This window comes from Ambystoma mexicanum, chromosome 1q (assembly GCF_040938575.1).
Source record: "Ambystoma mexicanum isolate Mex_15411 chromosome 1q, UKY_AmexF1_1, whole genome shotgun sequence".
Lineage (NCBI taxonomy): Eukaryota > Metazoa > Chordata > Amphibia > Caudata > Ambystomatidae > Ambystoma > Ambystoma mexicanum.
Genome location: NC_090922.1, coordinates 1,014,983,768 through 1,014,998,816, shown reverse-complemented (window position 1 = coordinate 1,014,998,816; position 15,049 = coordinate 1,014,983,768). Strand labels below are relative to the sequence as shown.

Here is a 15,049-nt window from a genome sequence, read left to right as displayed (position 1 = left end):
ATGGTTAAAATTGCCAAAATGTAGCAGAAAGGCATAACCAGATCCCACAGACTTGGGGTTTGGATTGAAATATGACGCACAGAATATGTAACCTGTGTATCTCATTTTTTCAGCGGTTATAACTGCATGAATATGTATTTGTGGAAAAATTAGATTTTGGTTCCAGTGGCTAGGGGAGGTTTCTAGACATTGTAAAAGTCAACCCATGAAAATGACATCCATTTTCTGTGATCCAATCAGCTGTGGGCAAGGCGGAAACTATGCTCTGGCCCAATCCTAGCATTATGGGTGTGGGTAGTAAGCCTTCCCCTACCATATCCTGTAGTGATGTCATCTGGCAGGATAAATAAGGGCACCTGACAGCACACAAGACACACACCGATTCCTGACTTTCTTCCTGAATGCCTGCGTGGCGTCCTGTTCCCGATTTCTTCAACCCGATTAATCCCGATTCCAGATTTTCATTGCAAAGCCAAGGCCTATGCATTGCTGAACCCCTTTTCAGCTAGGCCTCAAATTCTAAAAAATCCCAAAAAACCAAGGGAAGCATCCAGATCCAGCCTGGCTTGCTACTAACTTGCCATCCCATTGATCTGTAGTATCCAGTAACCAGAAGAGCCAGTCCAGTGCAGTCCGGTGACCAGAACGGCCCAGCTGATCCTGTACTGCCAGATTTACCCAACTGTCCTTGGTTAGACCCGATCCGTGTGATGACCAGAAACCTTGATGGTCCAAAATCCTAAATTAAAGTGGACTAAGTATTAATAGGAATCGTAGAACACCATAGGATACCTTGCCTTGCCCTATCCCAATCTCTAAACCCTCCTATCCTTACCTTAATAACTTGTAACCTTGTCAGAATCCTTATTGAAATCCTGTCTTTGCTTTATCTTGCTAAGTGCCATTTCTTTAGTCATTTTTATCTTGTGCAAAGTCTAAACTATCAATCCTATTTCGAGTGCTCCGAATGGTTCCGCCAGGACGGGCGTGGGGGATCTGGGTTTGCAGTTATGAATCAACCCCAGAGCTTACTGTGTCCCTCTTTGGTAGTCTAGCCGGAATGCTCTAGTCTAAAGTAAAACTATAGTAAATATTTTCTTGTCCAAACTGAGTTTCTTTTCTGTTTTCACTACCCGATTTTTCTAAAAACGCCTCTCCTTCTACATTGCATATCTCCCTCAGTTTAATAGCTAGAGACCCATTTGAACTCTGGATTATACCTAAGGCCTATAGCTACATCCCACACAAAAAAACGCACTTTCACCCATTTTTATTAAAAAACATTTGGTTAATTTTAGGCGGGAATCAACATTTTTGCAAAGTTTTACATGTGTTATTTTTATTCTAAATTATTTTCAAACTTCCATTCAAGTTCGAATTGTTTACTTTTGCTCAAACTATTGCTTATGACTGTTAGTATCTTTCAAAAGTTGCTCCCTTAGAAACTTGTACTGATTTAGGGATCTTTGCAAATGTTCAGTGTTTTATCCAGCTATTTCCGAAATGTCATTTTAAACAGTGCGGTTTCACATCCGCTTTTCTCTCTTGTTTGGGGAGGGAAGGTTGGATTCGAATTCTGTTTTCTATTCCTTATTCCTGATTACCTGCTGCTTCCTTATATCTATTTAGAATTGCTTATTTGTGGGTTGAGGAATATTGCAGGGGGAAATCCTAACTTAAGTGCTATCTTTCCAAACAAGCCAAAAGTGTTCCATTTCTCTGGTGTTTTCTATTTGGTGTTGCTAAAGGGTTAATTTAAGTGCATTGTTCACATTCTTTTTTTTTTTAAATTTTTTATTTTGAGAATAAACAATACAAACCAAACTTGCAGCATTAAGTACAATAGACTCGTAAACATCAATTAACCCCCGTTACTGCACCCCAATCCCCTCCCCCCGCTCAAGAGCTTATCAACCTTTCGGTTCTGTATCCACTACGTGTGGCTGGGTGTCGCTTCCTTCCGAAGCTGCAGGGTCCACTGCCGTGCTAAACAGTCCTGTAATTAACATCCTCCAAGCCACCAGGTTACCTACATCTTCCTCCCCGCAATTGCTACATGCCTCCTGCCATACCACCGTTTCAGCCTCCGCCCATTTTTGCAAGTCCCGCCACCATACCTCTATCCGTGGCTTGTGGCATTGCTTCCAGCTCATGGCTATCCTTCTTTTAGCAAGCACATACGCCAGGTCCCTCAGTTTCCCAAGATGTTTAGTGTTCCGTGGTCTGGGAAACACTCCCAGCAGGCAGGCCCAGGCCGTATCTATGTGTAGCGGGACCCCTTTGTCTGCTAGTTTCCGTGCCACTTCCCCCCCAAAAAGCTTCAATCACTGGGCAGGACCAGAACATGTGTGTCATGTCTGCGTCTTCCTCATCGCATTTCGCACTTGCTTGTCTTTCTGCGTTCGCAAACTTGGATATTCTTTTCGGGGTCATATAGGCTCTATGCGTAATGTATAGCTGTATTTGATGCAATCTAGCATTCCTGGACACTTTCTTATGGTATCCCATGGCCCGTTCCCACATCCCATCGGTCAACTGCGCCCCCACCTCCGCTTCCCAGTCCAACCTCAAGTCCATCAAGTCCTTCCCCACCCGGGTCATCACCACCTCGTATAGTCTAGAGATCTCGTGCCCTCCCTCCGATATGTCATATATCGTTCCAATTAGAGCGTCTGGTTCTTCCGCCAGCACAGTCTCCGGCCAGGTTTTATGGATAGTCTGCACCAACGTAAGAGACGTAACATATTGGCCCCCATGCAACCCTATCTCTTCTCCCAGGTCTTCGAATTCTTTAATAGCCCCTTCTTGCCATATATCTCCCAATGTGGCCAGCCCAACCGGTTCCCAATAGGTCCTGATTATCATCCTAAGCTGGCTGTCTCCCTTAGTTAAGGCAACTAGCGGCACCTGTGGGGAACACGGGTACGGGCTCTTCATCAATTGACATGCTCTGTGCCACATCTTCCACCCAAGCAACAGCATACTCGGGCGTTCATTCAGTTCAAGTCTAGGAACCCAGATGATCTCTTTTAGGTAAAACGGGGGGCAGTCCTGCCCAACCAGCCTAGATTCAGGAGTTTCTTCATCAGAAAGCCATTTAGTTACATATTGCAATTGGCTGGCTACTTAATAGGCCTCAAAGTTCGGCAGCTTGATGCCCCCTCTATCATGGAAGTTCTGTAGCTTCCATAGCGCCACTCTATTGCGGGTGCCATGCCGCAGGAAGTCCCTACACATGCTGTTAAGTTTGGCAAAGAACTTCTTGGGTATCAGGTGTGGTATATTACTGAAAAAGTGCAACAGCCTAGGCAGGACCACCATCTTGAGCATCGCCCCCCGCCCCATCATCGCCAGCGACAGCTTCTCCCAAAACTTCATGTCCGTGCGGATTTTCTTCACAGCCACCTCCGTATTGTGCAAGTGTTCCCCCTCCACAGTATGATATACATCTATTCCGAGGTAGCGGAAAGAATCAGCTGCCCAAGGCACGGACAACACTGGCAATCGTTCCAGAGGGACTCCTGTGTAGCTCCCCAATGGAAACATGCTCGATTTTCGGGGGTTTACCGCTATGCCGGACAGTTCCGCATACTTTTCCATGACCTCTAAAATGTACTGGAGATTTTCCTCCGGATATTTTAAATACAGTAACAAATCATCAGCATATAAGGATATTAGGTGTTTCTCTCCTCCCACTTCAATGCCAACCAAGTCATATTGTTGTCTGAGGTACACTGCTAAAGGCTCCAGGGCTAGAATGTATAACATCGGGGACCAGGGGCACCATTGTCTGGTGCCTCTACTGAGTTGCCACCTCTTAGATATCACTGATCCCGTGCGCACTCTGGCCAGTGGTTCGCTGTACAACAATTCCGCCCACCTAACATAACCCGGCCCCATCCCGTATTCTTCCAGGGCCGCCAGCAACCATGGCCACCTTACCGAATCAAAACCCTTGACTGCATGTAGGGACACCACCACCATCTCTTCATCGCTTCTGTTCCCCTCTTCAATCACCCGGTGGAGTCGCCTGTGGTTGTGAGTTATATTTCAATTGGGGACATAGCCTGTCGGATCCGGGTGTATCAATTTACTGATGACCCTTCGTAGCCTATTAGCTAGGACCGCCGTCAGGATCTTGCTGTCCTGGTTCAACATTGACAGCGGCCTGTACGAGCCGCAGAAATGCCCGGGTTTGTTGGGCTTGGGGAGCTGTACGATTAGTGCTTCTCTAAGCGTATCCGGCAGCCGACCCTTCTCAAAAGACTCATTAAACATCTCTAGCATAGGGGGGAGTACCTCTGCCCTATATACTTTATAAAACTCGCCCGGGAATCCTTCCGTGCCCGGGGTCTTGCAGGTGGGCAGCTGTTTCACCACCTCCTCTAGTTCATCCAGGGTAATAGGTGCGTCTAGTTCCTCCGTTTCTTCATCACTAATCCTAGGTTGTTCCATGTCTTTTAATGTTTCTCTGATCACTTCCTGGTTTTCCCCTCCTCTGTCCTCATATAGTATTCTATAATAGTCAAAAAATGCCTCATTGACTCCTTCCTGGGTGTCAACCTCCTCCCCGTTCTCTCTAGTTATTATCCTAATCGGGGGCCTGGGGGTTTCGCTCTTATATAACCACGCCAGCAAGCGGCCAGTTTTGTCCCCACCCGCATGTTGCCTCTCGACATATTTTTTATAGTTAAGGTTGCAGAGCCTCTCCCAAAGCTCTGCACACCTCTGCTGCAGTTCGAGTACCAGTTCCGCGTCCCCTCCTGCCCTGTCGCTTTCACGCTCCAGTTGCTTCTCCGCCTTCTCTAGTTCTGTCAGGACCCCACCTTGCAGGCCCTTTGACTTGGAAATGGCAGTACCCCGCAACACAACCTTGAAAGCCTCCCAGAGTGTGCTCGCTGAATCCACACTGCCCGTGTTCACCTCAAAGTACTGCAAGATCGCATCCTTGATGTCCTCCCTGAAGACTGAGTCTCTAAGCGCCTCCGCACGGAGGCGCCACGCAGGTATCCGCGCCCTAGGGCGACAGTACTGCCAGGTCAGCACCAGGGGCGAGTGGTCCGACAGGACCCTTGCTCTATATTCTATTTGGGTGGTCTCTATGACCACATCTGGCGTGGCAAAAAAATAATCCAATCTCGTATGTAAGTGATGCGGAGCAGAGTAGTGAGAGTACTGCGTGGCATTAGGGTGTTTCAGTCTCTAAACATCCGCCAACCCAAAGTCCTCAAGTAATGCCTGTAATACCCTCGCCGCCGGGGTGGTCCGATCAATCTTCTCATCAGACCTGTCTGCCTTTGGGTCGAGCACGCAGTTAAAGTCCCCTCCCCAAATAATCGCTCCCCCCACGCATGCGCCCAGGTGAGTGCATAGGGTTCTGAAGTACGTGGCAGTGTTTTGGTTGGGGGCATATGTATTGATAATGCACACCTCTTTATTCTCTACCAAGGCCCTCAGCATGACCAGCCTGCCCTCCGTGTCCACTACCTCCTGTATGAGTCGGAGCAGAACATGCGGTGCCACCCAGATCAGCACTCCCCTAGCATAGGCAGAGTACGGAGAGCCCACTACTGTGCCTCTCCACTTTTTCCCCACCAGTTCCAATTTCTGTTGGGTCAGGTGTGTTTCCTGCAGCAGCGCAATGTCAATCCTCTGTCTTTTAAGGTACATCATGACCTTGTTCCTTTTTAAATAGCTGTCAAGTCCACTGACATTCCAGGTTACGATCTTAAGGTCTCCCATGGCACATGAGTATCTTCCTGCTTCCCATATAGCGACTCCCCTTTGCCCACGTGATACAGACAGCATCTCGTTCTAGTAGCTCCTCGTACCAGCTCAAACCCCCTTTAACTATGTACACAGCAAAACCCCAACTTCCCTCCCCTCCCCCCCGTCCCTTCCCCAACATCACACACCCCAACTGCTGCCCAGCTCCAGCCTCGGAGCTCAGGCACCCCCACATCTAGCCCCGCAAGCACCGATCGATGCACGGAGCTCAGTAGGGTGAGGTCGTCCTAATGGCCACCCAACTAAAACTATCGTGGGGTAAAAAGAATTGTTCCGTAAGGCTCCCGTTAAGTAAACATTAACCACAGTGCTCATGACAAACAGTGCAATCATCTGACCTTCTCTACCGAAGGCTTCGCAAACAACTATATTCAAGTCCCACGTGCCACGCCATCTTGCGACGCCATTTTCATGCCTCTCGTATCTCTTCCGAGCTCTTTCTCGTCCGAACTTCTGACTCCTGGGGGCATCCTTGTGCATCGACCTATCCCATGGCATCCTCCGGGGTCTCAAAAAATAGAGTTTTATGTGCATGAATGACCTTCAATTTTGCAGGATAAAGTAACATATTTGTGGCCCACCTCTCTCAATCTCCGCTTTACTGACCCAAAATTCATGCGGCTGCGCTGTACAGTCAGGGTATAATCCGGGTAAGCCGTGATGTTTGCCGCTCCTCGTGTGATCGTTCTTCCTTTTCGAAAGTGTTCCAGTATCCTCTCCCGGTCGCGGTAGTTGAGAATTTTAGCGATCATAGGCCTAGACGGGTTCCCCGGCGGCGGCCTCCTCGTTAGGGCTCTGTGTGCCCTTTCTACTGCAAATCCTTGTGATAGGGCTCCTCCGGGTATCGCTTGTAATAACATGGATTCAATGAATTCCATAGGGTCACGGTCCTCCATCCCCTCCGGCAGGCCCAAGATGCGGATGTTATTGCGACGGGCTCGTCCTTCCGCCTCCTCCGCTCTGCTCTCCAGGTTGCCCACTCTTTGTATCAGGGCGTGCAATTCGGCTTTATGGGAGGCGCAATCCACAGTATTCGGGCCGACTTCCTTCTCAAGAGACTCTGTGCGCTCCGCCAAGGCCCTGACATCTTGTCGGAGCAGGTTAACGTCCTCTTGGACCTCTCCGACCTTGAGGTCCAGCGCCGTTTTTAGTTCGGTGACGGCCAGTTCAAGCTTAGATTCCCAGGCCGCCCTTAGGTCCGCAATCGCCGCCAGGATTTCTTGGTTGGCGCCCAAAGTCATTGTGCCGCTCACTGCCAGCGCATCCCTGCTCTTGGTGGTGTCCTGGCCCGGGGACGTCCTAGTGAAGTCATCCAGGGTGGGCTGTTTCGCCTTCGGCCGCACCGGCCTATTCGACATGACCCAGGGAATCTGTAGTCTGCTCAAGTGACAAATGTGCACGCAGTGCGCCTCCTCCGCTGGGTCACCGTGCGGCTCACTTCTTCCTTTGTTTCGGACCCTGGTCGGCCATTTTGTGTCGTCCTTCGTCCCCGGTGTCCTTTATCTCATCCGCACCGATCTCCGTCGTCGTCACTCCTGCACCATCGAGAAGTTCACCATGCGTGGCCCACTCATTCACACACCGGCATGTGTTTCGTCAGTGGTCAGCGGTCCGTCCTAACGCACTTATTTGCCCGGATCGTTGCAGGATCTCGGGAGCTCCTCCAGAACGCGTCCTCCTACATGGTTCTCGTAGCCACGCCCCCATTGTTCACATTCTTATTTGTTATTGTCACCACATTGGGGATTGCTGCTCCCTATTAAAAAGTATGTTTGATTGGAATTTCAAATAAATAAATAAATATTACCTTTACAGCCAGCCTGATTCCTGGTCCATCGTTACCTGGGGTATTTGAAAAGAGGTGTGATATGAGTGGTGTATCACTCAAAATATTGAACCTATATATATAATAAAATAAGCATTTTGGTTGTGCGCTGCATAATATGCTGAGACCAGGGTGGATCGCCTGATTGAAATACTTAACGTGAGCACATCTATGGGTCCTTTCTGCGCTGCTGGTACAATAGATTAATTTGCATTACTTACCGCTAGATCCACGGAATTGCTGAGACTTTGGCAATCAGTATGCCCTAAGTGATGGTTTTGAATGCCACTAACTGATCAAGTAATATCGATGCTCATGCCACCGCCACAGCTTTAGAAATCTTTTATGATGTAGATTTGTGTTCTTGACCCAATAAGTCTCCTAACCACTGTAGTGCGGTGTAGGGCTTCGAATCCTCAAGGTTAAACTGTATTGTTGCAAACACACAAAGCTGGCGTAGAAATGAGGCAAAGAAACATGCACAGATTGTTAAAGTACATATTGGAGAAAGGGCTCATCTGTGGCTTTGTGCACATCTTCAATGTGACTGAGGGTTCTGAGATTAAAGAATCAGTCATTTGTCATACTACAGTTGCTAACTATTTAGGTAACTAAAAACGTATGTGTTTAAGAGAATATAATTACATAACATGACTAATGGAATTATGCAAACTTTAAGTTCCCAAGTCCTAAAACATTAAGTGCACTGTTTGTACATACAACTTCATACAGTTTTATTTCTATTTCAAGCTCACTGGAATATTTTTTTACCAGACTGATACACCTCTACATTTAAAATATAGAACCTAATACAAGTCAAATAAAATATATATGTTCTTAGATTTCCTTTTGACTCTTTAGAATAGCCAATTACCAAATTAAAACTCCCAAAATGGCAGATTTAACTACAATGCACCCCGATTTCCAGATTATGTGGTCATCTAAATAAAGAGCAAAGCAGTGTGAAAGCATAGTGTAACAAGTGTCAAATTTCTAGCACGATCCCAGGAAAGGTTACAGGGAACACTGGATGAGGATGACTTGTGTGCACTCATCTGGCAAAACTGTTAATCAAAGTTATGCAACGTTATTGTAGACAATTCACAGCATGGATTCTGAGTTCTAGCTAGCTACATGATCATCACCTCAAAATACACATAATAAAGAATAAAAGAAGCATGACTAAGCAGAAAACTGTACTTCCAATCTATGAGATGGGCGGCAGCTGGTGGGTAAGGCGGGAAGTGCAAGCATCAATTCTTAACAATATTTTTCTTTTTTTTAATTTGTTCTACGCGCTCTTAATCAATGCTTTAAGTAAAAAGTAAGCCCAATAAGTTGTCGTTTTTCAGCACCTGATTGGAAAGCTGTGCTAAAGTGTCTGACTGGCCTGCATATTTTTGCTTGGAGATCAGGAGACTTTCCTCACACTCCTGCAAACTCTGGTCAGCTGCTTCCAGCAAGCCAGGGATATGCTCGAGCTCTTTTAAGTGAGCGTCCATCTGGCCCAAGATCTGTGTGAGAGCATCACAAAAACAGGAGCAAAAACACAGCATGACCATTTAAAATGTCAACATCGTCAACGTAGTTTAAAAAATATATATAAAATGCGTAAACAGGATTAACTTTTAAAAACTCTGTCAACAAGAAAACAAACAGGCTATTAAGACACATAAAACATAATGTAGGTCTCAAGCTGGCTTGTTCTCAATGTGCCATCATGCTTGTTCTCACTGTGCTTTCATTAGAGGTGCGTAGAACTATTGTACATCTACAGCTGCTATGTATTTTGAGAAAATCATTCTAATTTCATTTTTCATACAGAGAGCGCAAAGGTATACCACAATGTGATATGTCCGGGGTCTGCAATCTTCGGCACTCCAGATGTTTTGGACTCCAACACCCATCCTCCCTAGTCAACATAATCAATGATGATGGATCATGGGCAATGTAGTCCAAAACATCTGGTGAGGTGCAGGTTACACACCCCTGTACTAGGCACAGCTGAATACCGAGTATACAAGCCCTTTAAAGTGATGCAAATCAGTGAATCAACTACATTGGCCAAGTTGGAAACTTGTGGGAATCTAAAAAAATAGGTGTTTAAATTGAAAAAAATATTCCCACCATACTGCTTTCGATGTAGGAAGGCAAAACATGCCAACATATTACAGTGTAGAGGATTTAACAACGCCAACAGCATTATGCAAATGTGTGCAGCAGAGATGTGGAGAATGGTTTAAGTTACTTACCTGTAACTATAAGTTTCCACAATGGGTCTGGCATGGATTCACATGCTCATGAACATTCCCTGTCGTCAGGCTGGGAATACTCGGTTAAAGAAAAAAGAACAGTTTCACTTTCACTCCAACACTGTACTTCTCCTCTAAACCAATCACTGTCCTCTGTGTCATACTGCCCCATCCAATGACAGGCCTCTCCCTAAGCCCCATCTCTGGCAGCCATCTTCAGATTAGGTAAGCAGGTAAAATGGCAATATGACTAAGAAGAGCCGCAGAGGGGCCGGAGGGATGTTTTGCATGAGAATCCATGCCAGACCCGTGCTGGAGAACAATAATTACAGGTAATTAACTTAAACCTTCTCCGGCTTGGGGTCTGGCATGGATTCACATGCTCATGGATAACAAACGCATAGCAGTACAACATTACACAACCATGGTAGGTATGAAGTTTCAACAGAAGCAATTAACACTTACCCCTGGAACAGACTCACCTCAAGCAAACAGGCTGTGTAGCAATGCCTGGCCAACTTTGGACTCCTCCCTGGAATCCCTGTCGACGCAGTAGAACTTTGTGAAGGTATGCGTGGACATCCATGTTGCAGCCCTGGAGCTGACAAGCAGGGGAACACCAGAAAGGAACACTGTCGTCGCAGCAATAGCTTTGGTGGAGTGGGCTCTCCGACAGCCCAGAAGAGGCCGATTCACCATTCAATGACAGTGCATGATGCAGTCGGAGAGCCACCTTGAAATGGATGCCTTGGACAAGGCCTTCCAATGGTTCACAGGATCAAAGTTCACAAACTACTGCAAAGTCTTCCGAAAACTGTGCGTGCTACGTAGAACTTCCAGTCACAAGCAATGTCCAGAGAATGCAAGGCCCTCTCTGCCGGCGACAAAGGCTTCAGGAAGAGAAAAGGCAATACCAAAGGTTCGTTGAGGTGGAATTCTGACAGAACCTTTGGCATGAAGGAAGGGTGTGTACGCAGTACCACCCTCGATTTGTGTAGAGTAAGATATGGTTGCTTACAGGATAGGGCCGGGATCTCACCCACATGTTTGGCAAAGGTGATGGCCACAAGAGAAGCTTGAGTGGGGCTTGATGTATAGGTTCAAAAGGTGCCCCCATCAGCCTCATCGGGATCATGTTGAGTTCCCATGCCGGGGGGCAGGAGCCTTCACCGGCGGGAAAGATCAGAAAAGCCCCTTGAGGAACTCCTTGACGAGCCCGTGGGACCATAGTGAGGATCTACCCGGGGATCTGGTGTAGTTTGAGATGGCTGCCAAGTGTTCCTTGATGGAAGAGTGAGTCAGTCCAGCCTTTGCCAAGAACAGCAAGTATGGAAGAATCTGTGAAGCTGTGACCCTCAGAGGGGTAATCTTCTGCGACCGGCACCACGTAGCAAAAGGCTTCCACTCATGGCCGTAGCACTTTAGAGTTGAAGATGCACTGGCCTAGGTGAGGACTTCCCTGCAGTCCACTGACGACTCATAACCTCCAAATTCTAAGGTTGCAGGAGCCATGCCTTTGGGCTCAGCGATCCTGGGTCGTGATGAAGTATTGCGCCCGCCTCTCTGGTAAGCAGATCCTGAAGTACCGGCAACTTGACTGGAGGCAACGCTAACAGGCTGAGCAGGTCCGGATACCAAAACTGCCTCGGCCACACCGGGGCGATGAGTATCATCTTGCATCAACACTGTCTGAGTGTGTTGATTACACATAGCAGGAGAGGAAACAGGGGGAAAAGAGTACAGAAACAGACCTTCCCATGGGAAGGAAAGCGCGTTCCCCAAGCTCTTTGGCTGATGGAATCTGCTGGCAAACCTCTGGCATTTGGAGTTAGCAAAAGATTGATTGGGAGTCTGCCACATTTGACGAACAGGCAGTCCACTGGATCCTGCTGAATTTCCCACTCGTGGCAGGATCGCAGGGAGTCTGTGATGGTGTTCTTGACGCCTGAAAGGTGGAGAGGAACGAAGAACATCCCCTGTACGATGGCCCGGTGCCACAAGTCTTGAGCTTCCTTGGAGAGCACTGGGGATCAAGTGCCCCCTTGCTTCCTGATGTAGAACGTGGTGGTGCTGTTCGTGAAGATTCTCACCACCTTGCGATTCAGAGACGGTAGGAAAGACTTGAGGTCCCAGAAGACTGCCATAGCTCCAGGAAGTTGATGTGCAGATCCTTCTCCAATGGAAGCCACAGACCTCTGGTGTGTAGACGTCCGGTGTGAGACCACCAACCTTTAAGCAAGGCGTCCGTGGTGACCGTCTCCTGGTATGGCAGGGTTTGAAATCCCACCATAAAAACAAAGGGACAAAAATGAGGTCCTGCAACAGTAACGGAGAAAAGGAAATGAAAAGAGATTGAATAAAAACTACGTATGAGGAGGAAAAATAATGAACTCCTCCTAGATTTTTGTAAAGGCTGATGTGAGCATGCTTTTTGTTCTGCTAAGTTGACAACAGAAGGCCACTAACCGGCCCCCTTGAGAACATAGACTAATTGCTGGTGCGCCAGATGTGCCTATCAGGACACAACCCCTTTTGTTACAGGGGGTTTGAAATCCCGTCCCCTGTGCAATGTGGGAGCGCACCCTCACCACTCTATCGCCAGAACTCTCGTTCAGAGGGATCTTGTCAGCAAACCATTCCAGACACCTGTATCCAATGTGCATCCAAGAATTCCTTTAGGGGTCGTATCTGCAACTAGCACAGATGGACGTTGTAGATGCAGGACGACATCATGGACGACATCATGCCCAGCAACGATTTAATAGCCTTGTGGCGGTCGTCGTCGCAGACCTAGAATGGCTGCTAGCCTCTCCTCCGAGGGCGACTCCAGGCAAGTCACCATGTTGATGAACAGCACGTCCTTTGATGGTGTCAAGCAGGACTTCGGATAGTTTACGGAGAATCCCAGCTCTGTCAGAAGTTGGACGGTCTCTTTCGTGTACTCTCCGTCCAGATCTCGAGAGCGGGCACATTTCAGCCAATTGTCCAGGTATGTGTATACGTGTATGCCCTGCAAATGCAGATGGGCCACCACCGGGGCCAGGCATTTCGTAAACACTCTTGGGGCATATTTCAAGCCGAACTATAGAGCCTTCAACTGGTAGTGCTGGCCTTGCACCACAAACCATAGGAACGTTTGATGATTCCTGTGGATGGGGACATGGAAGTACAAGTCCTCTAGGTCCATCAACGTCAAGAAATCCCCTTCCTCCAGTTGGCCGAGCACGTGCTGCAATGTGACCATCCAGAATTTTTGGGACTTCTGCTACTTGTTCAGACTACGCAGGTCCAGGATGGGTCTCCAACCGAGTCTTCTTTCTTACCAGGAAGTATCTTGAATAGACTCCTGAGCGCCAGAGGAGTTAGGGAACTCACTCTATCGTCCCTTTCCGTAACATGGTTCACACTTCTTCCAGGAGCTAAGGGATGTGGAGCTCCTGATGGGGAACCAGAGGAATACATGGGCACCTGCATTGTAACTCCAAGGTGTGCCCCTGGGTGAGAACGTCCAGCACCCATCTGTTGGTGGTGATCTTCCTCCACTCGCTGACGTCCCTTGTCAGCCGACCTCAATCCGTAATACACAAGTGAAAGCCTGAAGTTTTAGCCAGTTCAGGCTGGCTTGGGCGCTGGCGTCCTGCCCCAGCGGGCTAGGGCGACGCTGACCTCTGCTACCGTAGTCCTGGGAACCACCTAGGCTTTCTGCCTGGAGGACCAGTGAGGTTGTCTGTATGATATTGAGAATCCCTTGGATGATCTGCTTGAGCTACCCCTGGAGGAGCGAAAAGAAGACAAGCGATCCTATTGAAGAGTGCCAAGGGAATGTGCCATCTCTGTATTTGTCTTTATGGCTTGAAAGGATTCGTCAACCACCTTCCCCAACAGATTTTCCCAGTCGAATGGCATGTCCAGCACCTTTGCATGAACGTCCTGACGAAGGTTTGTGGCCTTCAACCATCCTGCTGCCTGCTGCAAAGGCAATATAGATTCTCTATCCGTGCCAAGAAAAGGGCCCACATTCAGGCACAGGTATCTGGCACATCCAACAACATGTATGAAGTCTTCAAGATCTGCAGGGAACTTGCCAACCCTTCCGCAATGTCCTCCTCCCCTATTCCTTCTCAGGTCCTCTGCAAAGCACTTGCCATTCACAAAAACCCAGGGCATCCTAACAGCCTTGTCACTCACTCTCCGAACCCATCCCTCAGCCCCTTGCCACCCATGTCCACTCACCCTCCTCATTCCTCCTTCCCCTACTTGTTAGGCAGAATTACATGCAGTACCCTTGGGGAACACTACACATAATTAAGACTACAGGTGTAAGCACAATCTCACCTTTGGTACAAGCCTGAACTACAGTAGCAGTGGCTGAGCAGAAAGACTTATCTCAAGAGGGATGTGAGCAGTACAAGATGTTACATAAAGGACTTGCAATCACAGTAGTTCAAACACTTACTCAAGGTTTCTTGTTAAAGGAATATGCATTTATTTACACATTTAGTTAGAAAACATTCCACTAGTAATAAGCAGCTCAATATCACACTATAATACACTACAGTACTAAACCAATAAGTTTCTGAACAAGTTAGGCTCCCCGGAAGTGGGAGCAAAATGGCACTTCAGTAACTTTCAAAAGGTGTAGAAAGACAAAGGTTATACGAATAAAGACACAGTTACTTTCATAGGCAGGGCAAATAGTTTCAGTTCACTACAAGAGGCAATTCAATTCAATAGGCCTGGGCCAAAGTCAATGGTTCAGTGTCTTGGATAGGATAGGACAGTTCTGGCAGTAAACAGTTAAGTCTTTGCTAACGTTCTTGGAAGTAGTTTGACAGAAAAAGAGTTATATGTCGGATTAGGAGCGAGTAAGACTCCAAAGTTGGGAAGGTTTCACAAACTTTCACCGGGGCAAAGAGGATCTATACCACATTTGCACAGTTCCTTATGGATGAAGAAAAGCTGTATCTGAGGCAGTTGTTCCCGGTAGTTCCTGCAGATCTCACTGTTCCTGAGCCTAAGCCGTGGGGACAAGAGGGAGGACGTCGGGAGGATCCTGCACCGCCCAGGGAAGGAGCCACCAGCTTGTCAAAATGTCAGTTGAAGGTGTGAGTGCTTTAAAGTCCACAATCTGGTATCCTTCTCACTAGCTTTCCGGTTTTCAACAGCACTCTGATGAAAATTCGAC

The 15,049-nt window shown here is 47.7% G+C and overlaps 1 protein-coding gene across 4 annotated transcripts in view; it reads right to left on the bottom strand.

The window, feature by feature from the left end:
• Nucleotides 1-15,049, bottom strand: part of ODF2L (outer dense fiber of sperm tails 2 like) — a 583,980-nt gene that overhangs the window by 48,530 nt on the left and 520,401 nt on the right. For 3 of the 4 annotated variants that reach the window (XM_069641685.1, XM_069641686.1, XM_069641687.1), the window contains one exon: nucleotides 8,968-9,126. The exons of the other annotated variant lie outside the window; for it this stretch is intronic. In XM_069641685.1, the coding sequence (XP_069497786.1) occupies nucleotides 8,968-9,126 (159 nt within the window). The remainder of the gene's footprint in view (nucleotides 1-8,967; nucleotides 9,127-15,049) is intronic. 4 annotated transcript variants of the gene reach the window in all.